The sequence below is a fragment of the Prinia subflava genome, chromosome 11 (genome assembly GCF_021018805.1).
Source record: "Prinia subflava isolate CZ2003 ecotype Zambia chromosome 11, Cam_Psub_1.2, whole genome shotgun sequence".
In the NCBI taxonomy this organism is placed as follows: domain Eukaryota; kingdom Metazoa; phylum Chordata; class Aves; order Passeriformes; family Cisticolidae; genus Prinia; species Prinia subflava.
In genome coordinates this window covers 9385711-9400322 of record NC_086257.1, presented here as the reverse complement: position 1 = coordinate 9400322, position 14612 = coordinate 9385711, and the positions used below count along the sequence as shown (strand labels likewise).

At 39.1% G+C, this 14612-nt stretch overlaps 1 protein-coding gene across 1 annotated transcript in view; it reads right to left on the bottom strand.

The window, feature by feature from the left end:
- NYAP2 (neuronal tyrosine-phosphorylated phosphoinositide-3-kinase adaptor 2) overlaps positions 1-14161 on the bottom strand; it is a 128629-nt gene extending 114468 nt beyond the window's left edge. The window contains exon 1 of the mRNA XM_063408742.1: positions 13947-14161. Within this exon, the coding sequence (XP_063264812.1) occupies positions 13947-14152 (206 nt within the window). The 5' untranslated portion in view covers positions 14153-14161. The remainder of the gene's footprint in view (positions 1-13946) is intronic.
- Between the last annotated feature and the right edge of the window lie 451 nt (positions 14162-14612).

Genomic DNA, 14612 nt, shown 5'->3' with positions numbered 1-14612 from the left:
ACAGAGCTGGCTCAGAAAGCAGAGGCTAACAGCCTCTACAAACAAGGGCTTGACAGATGAAGTTGTTCTGGGATAATTTTTCTTGGGAAGTGACCTGCAGTTTTGCTTTGCTAAAGCTTGATAAAAACATCTACATTGATGCATCCCTATGAATTTCAGCAAACTAAAAGATCCACAGCCCTTGCTGGGGTGAGGTGCAGAGGCCAAAGATCACACTGCAGGACAACCTGTCCCAGCCTTCCCAGAGCAACATCCCACAAAACAGTGATGCACCCGCATGGAGATACTTCAGCACTACATTATCAGAGATACTGATTGAACATAGGCTCAGATTTGAGCCCACTATTAGGCTGGTCAGAACTGCTTATTCTTTTGGTAATGTGAGGAGTTCTTCAATTTCATGGCTAGGGTTTAGCATTGAGTAAAAATGAATATTTATTTCCATTAAGGAAATAGCAATGGAAGAAGATACCGTTCTGAAAACAGGGGCAAAACCTCTGCTTCTCTGTTTACTGCCCACATTTAATTTACCAGATGCATGCCTTTAAAACCAAGAAATTTAACAGCTTAGGATGGCATAAATGTTATATTGCCTACATAATAGACATGTATGCATAGTGACACCAAGAAATGAAAACTTCATTGTTGCACAAACTATGTTTGCACCCAAAGTTAATTGCAGTATTTATCTCAAAGTGCAAACCAACACAAAACATTTTAGAAAAAGAGACATAAAAAGAGTCAATAACACATGCTGGTCAACCTTACACTAATATCAGCACACTTGAATAGTGGCATCATAACACAGGAACACTGAACATTGCTACTTTTACAGAATGTATCATTTTCAAGTAAGCACAGCTGTTAATTCTCTTACTAGAAAAACTGCCTATTTCTATACATTTCATTTTTTCAGTTGTGTAGGGGTTTTTTTTTGTTTGGTTGGTTGTGGGTTTTTTATTATCAGTTAAAATGCATGTAATGTAGATTTGGAGAGTGAGAGGGAAATGAAAATAACCAATATTAGGCATTTAGGAAGAAACCAGAGGTCAAAGCTCTTGTGTCACTTCCAAATGCCCTTAAAACTGCACTTGACAAGCAAATGCATTCAGCTTATTTTGTGCATAGCTTAGAATTCAGGGCAGCCTACAGCTCTCCCCCTTCCAAGTGTTTGGGAATGGTAAACAAATTGGCAGATAATTACATTCCGTCTCTTAGCAACCCTAAATGTCTTGCAATGAAGTTACTGGGCTTTTTTTTTTTTTTTTTTTTTTTTCTGATGTGTACTGGTAATGACATTATTTCCACAAATTTTAGACCCAGTCTGACAAACCCACTTCGTACAGAACCTCCTGGATCAGCATACAGTTTAATGGCAGCAAAGCTCAGCTGTGAAAGCTACCATCTTGTTTGTAATCTCTTGGGAAGACAATTCACAATAAATATATAGTGAGGGCAAACAAATGACTAAGTAGGAAGAGGCTAGTCAAAATATTTTGTCACAAGCCTAAATAGCCTTTTCCACTGCCATAACTGCAAACAAACAATACAGAAACCTGTGGTTTAAACACAAACCTTTAGGCAGCAAAGTTCAATTGTTAACTGAATTAATGAAATTTGAAATTTTAGAATAGAAGAGAGGTTTGGGCAGGTTTCTCAGGAAAAGAATTGATTGTGGTAATCTTTTCTGAAAATGCAATCCCACTTGTAGACATGAAGGAATTCTAAAAAGCCAGTTCATGAAAGGGGAAATATTGCTGCCACTCCTCCCCTTCTGCAGACACAGCACAACAGAGCAGCAGCAGATTGCTGGGAGCGGTTGTCAAAATCTTCACTACATTTTAGTGGAGTGGAGAGGGCCTTTGTTCAGTGCCTTCCCTGGAAAGACAATTTCTAAGTTTCCTTTCCCTCTTAATAATATATCAGAACAGGAATTAATAACAAATAAAAGATGCTGAAAAATGAATACTGCCATAAAATACAACAAAACCAGTAACCTAGAATACCTTACTGTGCCAAAAAAGTCTTCATTACACATTCCCTTACATGTGTCCTTATTTAAAGGCTGATTTTGCATTAGGTTATTTAAAGGCTGATTTTGCATTAGGTTCTATGTACAATCACTGGCAGAGATGGATACACACTTTGTCACTGTGTCCCTAAAAACACAGATAATATTTCTTCTCTGTTTAGTGGTCGATTTAAGTACAAGTACCTCTCTAAATTAATTCCCAAAGCAGGTTATTGTTCCCTTACCATAGATCTTCCCCAAAATGGTAACCAAATAATAAACTCATTTGAAACAGAAGGAACAAGCAGTCTCTCACTGAATAGTGTTAATTATCAGTATTTGCACCTTGACTGATTACTTGGGAAATGAAGATGAAAATCTGACAGCCTGGAACTGGACACTGAAAATGGATTTTCCTCAAGTTCAAAAGCAACACCATAAATCACAAAAATTAACTTCAGCACATGGACTTAAGAGTTAGTCTCTCTATAATGCTTGATAAATTACATCTACATAGCAGACAGGAGCCTAAATAACTTCAAGGGGTTTTGGCAATAACTAATTAAGACAAATGCAGTATTTCACAGTGTTTTGTTGCTGTGCAGTGTTCTCCATTTTAGTCAGGCACCTGGTGGTGTAGCTGGGCTCACACAAAGTTCTTGACATAAAATCCTCAGGTTTCAACTAGATGATAAAGGAAAACTGCATCGCTTCAGGCGGGGATCTGACAGAGGAGAGGCAAAGAGAAGGAGAAAGTGATTCCTTTCTGTTGTTCTAGTAAAGATCAGTTCTTCAGGAGCCCTTTCCAAGTGCAGGCTGTGCCAGTGAGCGGCAGAGCTGACCCTGACAGCAGCATATGCTGCAGCTGCCCTATGGCAAAGGAATCAGGGCAGCACTGCCCTGCTGCTGCTCCCTTCATGCACACTGAGGTGCAGGCAGACACTCGCTGAACTCCTGCCCCACCTCTGAACTTCTCCTTGCACACTACCACTCATCCCTGGGAGACTGCAGCCCTCCAGATTTCCTCATCAAATGCCTCATGTAACTCCTTTTAAACGAGTTAAGTTAGGGGAACCTTGTATCAGTCTACATTTTGCTGCGTAAGGAGCTGGAGATTGTTGTCATCATCATCATTATCAGGTCTAAGAGGAAGTATGAAAGGAGAAAAGGTCTTTTTGGAATCCTTTGTTAATAACAGAATGGACCTGGGTTGGTTTTGATTTTTTTTTTTTTTTTTTGCTCTGTTCTCGTTTACTTTTCTGAAATCTAGTAGAATCTAGGAGGTGAGAGCAAAAAATGTTTCCAGAAGAACAATATATTCGGTATAGTTCACTGTAAAGACCTCCTTAATACCTAATTTTAAAAGATCATAATTAAAACCCCTACTGCTTTATCTCCACACATAGATTTTTTTTTTCAAATGAAAGACAAACAGAAGGGGAAAAAACGCTGTGAGCAAAGCCTTTTCACCCTCCATCCATTTTTTAAAATGCTCAGAACAGCATCGGAGAGGAGAAGAAGGATCGCAGGCAAGAGGATGCTGGTGAAAGCACGGATGCTGGAAGGCAGTTTCCCTTTGAGGAGCAGCCTGGGCTGGAGCAGGCACACGGGCACTGGTGTGTGTGGGTCTGTGCTCAATAAGCCATGAAGCTCTCTGGCTGAACCACGCTGTCATGTGAGCCAGGGGTTGCCATGGCAAGCACACATGTGGCTCCCGATCCGCCTCAGACCCGGGCAGCGCGATTCAGATTAGCAACGCACAAAGATGATTTCCCAGGGAAAAAACGCTGCACTTTGCTTTGCCTAACAGTTTGGATGTAAGGCTGAAACAATCAAAATTATCTCGGAAATGGTATTTATGATAAACTGCTGAAAAACCTTTTAATCTCAGAACAATAGCCACGTAACAAACACTAGCAGTTCAATCTCTGATAGCAGCTACATTTTGGTATAAGCTGCAGTACTTGAATTTCAGAATATTTTTCTGTTTAAGTACCAAGAGTATTGAATTTCTTCTTCAGCCCTTTAATCACTTACAACTAGAAGGGTGATGGCTGTGCCAGTGAAATAAAAATCATGTCAAACCAACCCTAAAATTCACTCATTGCATTTCTTAATGTGGTAATCCACAGGCTGACATTCATTGCAGGAAAATTCGGTGAAAGGTGTTCCTGACACTGGGGTAGCATTTTATCATCAGAGTCCTAACATCTGGTACCGAAATTAAGCAGTTGCTAATGCAGCAGGCTAATGAAGACCTGCCTCATATGGGTGACATTCCTAGCTTGGTGATGGAATGCAGCTGGGGCATTGCAACCCAAAGGCAGGTTTATCGAGGGGGTGCTGTTCCTGCAGGGGCAGCCATAGGACTCTTTTACCAGATTGAGGTCGATTCCAGCAAGACACGTTGTTCTTGCACTTTCAGAGGCCTCGCTATAATGCTGGATCTAATATAAAACATTCAGGCATACCATGGCCTTCAGTGTTTAATACAGGGGATATTCCTCTGTGCTACTGCTTTCAGAGAAAAGATATTCAGGTCCTGAAATAATCTCAGATAGACACTTTACACAATAAGTTACAAGGAGCCTAACCATAAAAAGTGAGTGTCCAAGCCTCTGAGCAATTATGTAAAAGCAGACAGATCTCAAAGTAATCAAAAATTTTAATAAAAGTCAGTTCTTTGTCTCTGTGTTTGTAGAAGTGCCTGAAAAGGGATAACTTGTATTGAAAAAGACAATTAATTCTCTCAGTATTTCCTTCCCACCAGAAAACCAAACAAAAATTCAATTTTAGTTAAAGCCAAATAGATTCCCCATAACTCTACATGGCCTTTCTAACTCTGCCCATCACTTTTAAGGAGCTGCTCTTACAGCAGCCTGTAATTGCCACCAGCTCAGGGCATGTGGTAGTGCAGAGCTCTCCCAGCACAGACAGACCATGATGTTGTCTTTGTTCTTTCCTCTCATTAGAAGATACTCTGATGGGGTACTCCGTGTGTTAATTTCAGATCCTTCTCTTTTTTAACCTTATGCTTTTTACTGCACCCCTACACATCTCACTTCCAGCATGTGCTACAGGTTTTTCTCCAATAGCAATAAAAGGGAAAATCTCCATTGCAAATCACTTGCTGATTTAAAAGAATCAGAATACTAAAGCACAAAGTGAAGCTCCAGGATTTCCTCTCCATTAGGGTGAGCAGCATTTAGCATTGATTGCTATTATTTATAATGGGATGTCCAAAATATTGAAGACCTACATCACTACTGATCCATTCAAGATGCTTCTCCCACAACAAAATTTCATAACAGATTATATGAATTTTACTGAAACTACACCTTTAGTCTCTCAGGCTATGGACAATTAATACCAAAATCTAACCACTAAAGTATTGGATGCAGTCTCAGGATGAAAATAACTGATTTTGTTGTGCTACTGAGTTTCATTAATGACAAAATTGTTGATATCTCACTCAAATTCACCTGATCACCAAAAATTAGAAAAATGAGATCACCAGTCAGGCTCCTACTAATGTGATTTTGGTGTTAGCAGACTAATTTTTTAATTAGCCTCTCTTGGTTTACTTATTCAGACATGCCTATTGTGGATGGCTGCAGGATTATCTCATGTCAGAGTAACAAAACTGAGCATAAGATAAATAACTTCCCACACTCCTCAATACCTCTCTTTCAGCCCTGAGCATCCTGCAAACAGCAGGAATTTGTTACCCCATAGCTGCACACAGAGAAGCAAAACAAACTTTGTGTTTAATTATAGAAGATTATTCTCTAGATGGGCTACATTTTTAAACAATCCCTTTTTGAAGTACTAAAGGACTCAGCAGTTTCCTTTTGTCTTTAAAGATTCAATTAAAAGTATGTTTCCGAAATTAAATTACAGCATGAAATTAGCTAAGGGTATGAAATACAGCATTTGCCCTGGCATTCAGGGGAGGGCTGTTCAAAGCAATTCACTTAATGGCTCCAACATGTGATCTCAACTTAATAACTAAAGTGCCCTCAGCTCACAGAGGATCTACTGGTGAGATATGCCCTGTATAATCCACCAAAAAGAGAAATGGATTAAACCCAGGTAAATCTTATTAATTTATGGAAAACCCTGCAGTTACTCTCATTTTTGATCTTTTAAAATGTTACCATTTTGTCAAGAAAAACACTTGTTGGCAGGAATATTTGTATTTTAGCTCGCTTTGGCCTCCTCAATCTTGACACATTTCAGAAGCATCTGCCGGGGTCCATTGGAAGCGTTTGTTCCTCTGCAGCTTTCAGAGAGAACTGCTGGATGTAATTCATCACAACCACTGGGGACACACTCGAGCTTACTCTGTGCTGCACTAATATAGGGAAGGAAATGAGCAGTCTCCTAACTCCTCAGCTGCCCCTTTAGTCCCCCGTTGGGTACAATTTCAGCTCGTGCTGTGAGCTGTCTTTGCTCTGCGTGCACTGGGTTCGTGTTTCAGAGAAATCTCATTTCCATGTGGGGTCCTTGGGTGCTGTGCAATGAAAAGGGAAATGAAAACCAATTCCAGCAACTCCCACCTTCTGTGGGACCAGAGCAGCTCCCAGTGCTCATTCCCAGGTTCCTGGAGCTCACAGGGGCTGCAGCCCAGCCCCAGCCCAGCAGGGCTCTCCGAGGGCTCAGCTGGGCTCACCTGCTGCCTCTGCCCTTCCTCAAGGATGGTCCCATGTTCAGGACACACCACACAAAGGCCTTTTTTAGTTGCTTGGTGTTATGGGAGGCTTTTTGTGGTGAGGGTTTTGTGCATTTATTTATTTTTATATATATTTTAACTGACTTCACTTAGGATTACAGCTTGAATTGGAGTAGAAAACCAGAAGGAAAAATAAAAGCATTCTCAAATTAACAATAAAACCCACAGCTAATAATGTCTCTGCAATCCATTTCTTCTCTGATCTCTCCTTGCTCCTTTTGAATTCAATTACACAAAAATCTCATCACTGCACATACATATTCCTCTTTTCATATAAGTTTTAGCCACTGATTCAGCATAACTTGACAACAAGATGCCCTCCACCTGATGCCTCTGTTGCAGAAGTGGTGTGACATTCTCTTTTTTCAGGGTCATATCCAAGAGCAGACTCTCTACTTTAGCCTAAGAAAATAAACATCCCAATTAAATAATCAAGTATTATGCTATGTTTTCCTGTGAAAGAATAGAAATAAATAAATAAATAGAAGTATGCATAGCCTGCCAGGAGGGTGCTGAGGAGAACATGCAAAGGGCACAGATGCCTGCCAGCTGGATGGGGCTTAAAGCAATCTTTATTAATATTAAATCCAGCCAAATACAGCTGTGATTCGTGGCCCTGAAAAGAGCAATGAACTGAGCTATTTTGCTCAAAGAAAACATTTGTTTTTCTTCAACTTTATGGACAGTTATTGTTAAATGATGGATTTTCCTGAAGGTACAGAAAGATTCACTCTTCCTATTCTAATACTGGCACACAGCAGCAGTTCTGCTGGGTTCTCAGGCTGGGGCTCTGCGTTTCCAGTGTCCAGGACAATGGCTAGCTGCAATTGTGTTACATTGGGTAGTGAGATTTCTTTCTACATGTTTTTTGTACAAGTATTTGTCCTCCAAGTCGCAACATGAACTCTAAATTTGAGGCACAGGCAATTAAAAAAATTTTCAGGGGTCAATGAACTTCAGCATGGAGCCCCTTTTGGTTACTGGAAAACTTGAGGCAGACAGATCACTTTTCATTTGCATGTGAATTGTGCTGTATTACTGAATGTATTTCTCTATTAATGAAGTTCATCCCCAAATAGTTATAAAAACTTCATCTGGGCATGCTTGAGAACAGCGTTCCTTATTTTTTATCCAGTCTTCACAACAAAAGTTTTAATTAAATTCTACTCTACTCTTTGCAATTTTTGTAACATACTTGAAGACATTTTCCAAACAAATGCAAACGTTTAACTGCAAATAATGGCACCACCAGAACTCTGCAGGATCATGCAAAATATCTCTGTTTCCACAGCCCTACATGCATCTCTCTTGCTAGGAGGGCTTTTGAGTTAGAAGAAATGCACGATAATTTTAACTACATCCTGTAGTCGAAGAGCAATCAAAAGATAGTGAGAGAAGAGCCTGGAAATAGAAGTGGAGTGGGAACAAATGGCTACGAAGTGTCCATGAAGATGCACAGAGCCCCAGGCACCTCTCAGCAGCAGCAGCGTGCCAAGGGCTGTGTCCAGCTCACCTCCAGGATGCTCAGGGGGCAGCCCCAGCCTCGGGGCTGGGCTCAGACACTTCCACTTCTGTTTAACAAGAACAGGGGTCTGGAACCCCTTTAGAACCCCTTTAGAAGCCTTCTGGGATCTCTATGACCCCACACTCCTAATGTGCTCTTAAATAGAGCAAATGAATCCTGAGAGAAAGATATGCACCCGTGTACACAGTGGATCAGTATAGGTCTGAGCAATTTGTGGAACAATGAAGGGAAAGAGACCATGTGAACCCCCCGAGAAGAAGTAAAGGTTGTAGGCAGAAGCCCTAAAAGGGAAGAGTTTTTGAAAATAATATCAAGATTTAGATAGCAAACAATGATATTTTGCTTTATTTCCTTGGTCTTTTGGATTGTGTGGCTGGATATCAGCCTCTATGGTAAATTTTAAATGACATTAATCACTTGACTGTTCTAAAATAAAACTTCTCTGAATAACAGCAATATAAAATAGTTTGCATTGTGTCTGTTGTTTATTTTGTGTGGCAATAATACAGGCAGCCATATGGATATGAGCATTTGGAAGGGAGGATTTGTTGGCTAAATCATCACATCTGTTTACTTGTAAAAGCAACAAAAATACATTTGGAGGTCACCGACTTCACAACCATTTTACTTTTGGTGAAAAAAACCTATCAATGCTACTCTTTCTACATTGAACCAATTACAAAACACACCTCAGGATATTTTCATAAGAAAAAGGTTTTGAAATCATAGAAAAATATTGGTCTCTATCACACCTCATCAGCCACTTCCACCATAACAGTGGTATCAGAGCAATAACTTAATCTAGGGTGAAATAAGCATGCAACATATCCAGGAGGAAGATAAAGAAAACAGCAGTGCCCCAGTTAATCTGCCTCATAGCACAAACCTTTTGATCAAAGGAGCGCGTACCACTGACCCCATATCCAAGATACATTCACCAAGTGAACTCAGATTTGAATTAAAAACAAAAGCAAACAGAAAAACCCCAAAACAAACAAACATCCCCCCAAAGAAAAAAAAAATAAAGTAAAAAAAAAAAAACCAGAAAAAATCCCACCAAACAAACAAAAAACCTCCACAACACAAATCAACACACCAAGCCAAAAACAATGGATTAACATACTTGTAATGTATAATATCTCAATAATATGTTTACAGGTATTTCAAGTGAGGTTCTCACCATGACCCATAATATTTAATGCTCTTCCTTAACCCTTTTATTGAGGTCAGGCTATAAGCATACTGTAATCTACCAAGTATAATTATTCCTGCAAATTTAGAAATGCACAGTTTACTACACAGAATTTCAACTACAAACAGATGTTCAAAAAAAAAAGAAATAGTACTTTAAACATTCTTCTGCCTAAAGTATTGTTCTAATTTCAAGACATAATTATAAAAATTAAGGTAATAATGAAATTATTTTAGGTTATTTTTTATTGTGGTAGAAATATCTTGGTAGAAACTCTTCAGCATGTCCATATAGTCTAAGATTACACACATTTTCTCAGCTAAACAGAGCTTTTGGCAGAGAATAATCCCATGCATAGAAATCTTTTTATATTTTCTTACTGTCACCCACGCTTGATAACAACTTTTAGCTGAAGGACACATAATTTACGTCTTATTCATGAAGGAAAGTAAGGATAGGAATGGCAGAAAACTACAGAAAGATAATACCTGAATTCAATTACTTCCACCACCATTTAAAAAAAAAAAAAAAAGAAAAAGGCAAGAGAAAAATGTGATCTTACTTTTGCTGATGGGTTTGTCTTCAGTACTTGGTTTGCCAAAGAAACGAGAGGTTATGACAGCTGTTCATTACAATTCCTGCTTTACTACAAGAGCTTAACTCTGCCACTGGCTGGCTGGCCCATTTCTGCTAGCTTTAGCACACAACAGTGCTCCTAAAAGCTCCTCCTCTTGACAGCATCTGTCTGGATACAAGCACAAGCAAGGCTTTCCACAGAGCCATTTAGGTCCTGGGAACGAGCTATAAGTAAGGGAAACCATTAGAAGTAAATATTTTGATGACTAAGGCCAGGATTTGGCAGGCACAAATTCGTGCCCACTGACACCACCAGCTTTACTGTAGAGTAGTCACATCTTCACAGTGTTACAAGTGAAAATGATGATTTTCCTAACAGAAAGAGTAACTTGAATGATGCTTAAAAAATAGAAGCCAGACCTTTGAAAGCATGCTCTCCTTAAAAGTTTAACTCTGATTAATGCAACATGTCTGAGCCTTCAGTGGAAGAGGGTTCATTATTCATTTCTTACCAAGCTTTTATATTTGTGCAATTAAAAAGGGGAGACATTGGTGAAGTATCCACCCAAAACAATAATAAAGTATCTAAATATGTGCATTTCAGTTATGGATGAGTCAGAAAGCAATTGCTCATTCTAACAGATGCCCCATATAAACTCCAAATACTCACCTTTTTCCTGGCACCCACAATAGCTGAGGCAAATCTACCTTCTGTTCCCAGAAATGCTGCCTACAGCTGATATTGTATCATGGCAAATGTACATCTCATGGTACTGCCAGTGAAAATGATATTGCTCCATAACTTTATTTGCACTTTATAGCCTCTGTGGGCAATATGCCAGTACCTCCTCTTAATCTGGACACAGCTCCCTGAATAGACAATGATCAGGCAATGCGACCAGATGAATGAAAGATGGAAGGAAAAATGTCTATACTTTAGGTCCTATATACATATGTATTTATTGTCTCTTACTCTCAGCTGCTAATCAGCACATTAACCTTATTTTCTCCGCATGAGCGCTAAGTACCATACCAAAATTAGGTCAGAAATTCAGATCAGATCAGCTGACTCAGCCCAGCAAGATTAGACAAAGACTAGCCGCTTTTTTTCCCCAATCCAATACGCTGTGTTTATCTCCCACAATGTACAATGGATCCATACATTTTTCCCCACAATTAACCTATCAGAAGCAGACACCATGAGACAGCAATGACACTGAAGGTACATCAGTGCTACTGAAGAAACACAGCCCGATGTATCCTTTGGAAAGAAAAGCCTACAATCAAACATTTTTTTTTTAGGTCATTTTTCAGATCTTGTTTCCAAACTGCTCAGACTAATGCATTTCAATGAACTTAAGTCATTCAGCATAGTTATGAGATGATTTAGGTAAATAACAGCTGCTTCTAAATAGTGTTGTATGTGACTACGACCAATTTGTTACACAATTTATTAGTCATTATTATGTTGTTAATATACACAACCAGCCTTTTTCTAATAGAGACCATCTGAACACTGAAATTGAATAGCTTCTAAATAATTCAATAATTGGACTAGCAGGTAATTCTCTGTAGGTGCCAAAGACTTCTGGCTTCTTTATTTTGATTCTCACATGCAAAAGAAGAATATTTGTGGGAACCTCCTCTCCTCCTCAAAAATCTACCTGCAGTTAATCACAGGGGATGACTCCCTTGTTGCTAAGGAGATTGCTTTCAGCTATTGGGAGTCTCCAGACTGGTGGCAGCTACCACTGCACATGTGCACCACTTGCTATCTAGGCCACGCTCTCAGGAATTAGGGACAATATAAATACCCACCAAGATAAGGTAAAGACGTAAAGAATATAGTACAGAACAAAGAAGAAATCAATGATCCTACTTCACCCTTTCCTGACTGCTGCATTTCAATAGAAAACATGGTCTTGGATGAATCTCTAGAGGTTATTACAGGAAGGCAACTCAATTGCAATCAGTCTAAGTGACTTCAGACATCGTGATTTCTTTTGTCAAATAAGGTATTTTTTCTTGGTCTGCCATTGCTTTTAGTTTTTCCAACCAAAGGTTGATGGCAAGTTTTTTTGGTTTTTTTTTTTTTTTTATGTCTCGAAGTTTACATGGGAGAAAGCAAAAAAGACTTAAAGAGAATGTTTTTCAAGATTTCCTGAGGTGTTTTCCTACTTTATTTCCAGGCAGATATTGTTCCCTCCCTTAGTGTTATTGAGATAAGCCAAGTGGGGAGGGATCAGAGGAGATCACTGCAAACATAGTTTCCCACAGAAGAGCACTGTATTGAGGAAATGTTGATAACTCCAAACCACACACAAATACGTGCTGTTCCTCTAATAAGCCCACTGTGTTACTGGTCCTCTACCTCCTGTCTTCTGGCTCTGTGACTGAGGATAAAGACTCTGTTCTCATTGATCTCAGTTGAGTGTGGGCAAAAAATTCATGGTTTGGCTCAGCTCTAAATCATCTGTACTTATCCAGAGCTCTTCATCAAATCGCTTTGCCAGGATCAATGAACAAAACCACACAAACCAACCACAGTCTAGGAAATACTGTCACTACTATTCAAATGAGGCAGAAAAGCTTGGCTAGAGGACTATAAAGAAGCAGGTAGGTCCACAAATTATTTTCTCATGTCCCAAGAAACCTATTCATAACCAAATCTGTTCTGGTACTTAGTAACATTTATGGTCACACGTATAACAGTACATGCAAGCAGGTTAGCCAGAGTACAGCCTAATTAGCTGTATTCACCTTAATTTCACATTATTCTTATCACTCCAATGAAATTACTGACAATCCAAATAGTTCCACTTCCTGGAACATAAAGCAGCCATATTTTCACTATAATTCCTTCATCTCCCTCCTCTCTCAAACTGTGTGTGCTGCTCTTTTCCTTTTAATGTTACATCAGAATTATCAGACTACTGAGGTGTTGCTCAAATGTTCACAGCACAGCATGTCTGTTATACCTGGATGTACAGTACCCAAGACATAGCATAAAATTTAATCACTTAAACTGAAATACAGAAGATTCATGCTGGGGAAAAAAATTCAAAGGACCTCCTATCAGTTTATGCTCAAGCCATCCATTTGCATATAAAAGTTAAGGATTTGGATGGAGGATTTACCTGTATTACAGAATTTTACCTTCACCTTGAGAAAAACCAATTTTTTGTATTGGCAAATATGTATGTAATAAATATTTATATCTATTCCATTCAACATTCTTTTCCTCTCCAAGAGGCTGCAGAGATTTCATTGATATCCATTGGCACAAGAGGCCAGGTCATGCAAGTGCTCCTCTCATTAACTGTCAATTAAAATCAATGGAATTGTTCAAGAAGAGCCATTATAGGGTTCTGCCCATCAGGGGCTTGATCTGTTTTCCTGCAAGTGATTGCAATATTGTTACTGACTTCAGAGATCGCAGAATTGAAAGGAAAATGTAAATAATAGACACTTTTTAAAAAACCAGAATTTCAGACACCAGTTAGAAAGCTTTGAAAATTTACCAGATTTAAAACATCAGCTCAAGAAGAGTCTATTTTGACCTGTGAGAATGTCCCTCTCTTGCTCACACACAAATACACTTTTGCACAAACTGTTCATCTAAAAGCACTAAGAGAATGACAACCCATTTGTCACTAGACCTACATCTCCTACTCAAAAACCCCAAACTTTTTGTTACAAATCACACCTGCTCAAGATGCCACACACATTCAGACTGTGTCTACACAATGTAAGCCACATGTTTTAGAGGCCTGACAGAGGCCAATGGTCTGTAATGCTTTCGCCAGCAAGCTGCTAAAAAATCAACTGCTCTACACATATTTACCATATCTGAATCCCTTGGTTTTCATTCACTCTGCCAGACCACTCATCTTTTTATCAAAATATTTACCGTTTTATTGCTTCTTCTTGTTTTCGGCGTTTTTCACTCTTTTCTTTCAAGTAAGCCAGGTTTGTTTCATTCCTCATGCGATCATTCTCTCGAGCAATGTCTGATGCATTCTGTATAACCAAGCCATCATAGGCCTTCATCCCCATATCTTCAATATACTGGAGAAAAGCGCCCAAAGTGACCTCCTCCTGATTAGAACTCATCATCTTGCAGGAGATAATGAACAAAGGAAAGCAAAGTTTCCTGCAGATTGAAAAATACATAATACCTTAATCAGTAGGAAAATAGCTTATGGTTTATGACAGCAAGATCATGTCAGTTGTAATTAACATCTCCATAAGAGACAATTTTTCAGACTTTCCCATTTAAAGGATAATAAACAAAGCAATTAAGAACACAGAATAACATTACTGCAGACAAGAGGAGACAGAACCAAGAGTCTCTTCTTCCAGACAACACAGATCCATACATTTACACCATTTAAATTCCAAAAACATTTCCTCCCACTCCTTCCCATTTCCTAGTACCTGTCAGTTGCATAAACACTGCCATTCTGAATCTCAGTTTGAATTGAATCAAGGAAGTTCCCATCCCAGGACAACAGGTCCCTTTTACAATTTAAATAAGGCTGCACCAGAGCAGATTACTAGATCTAATTTCTATTCT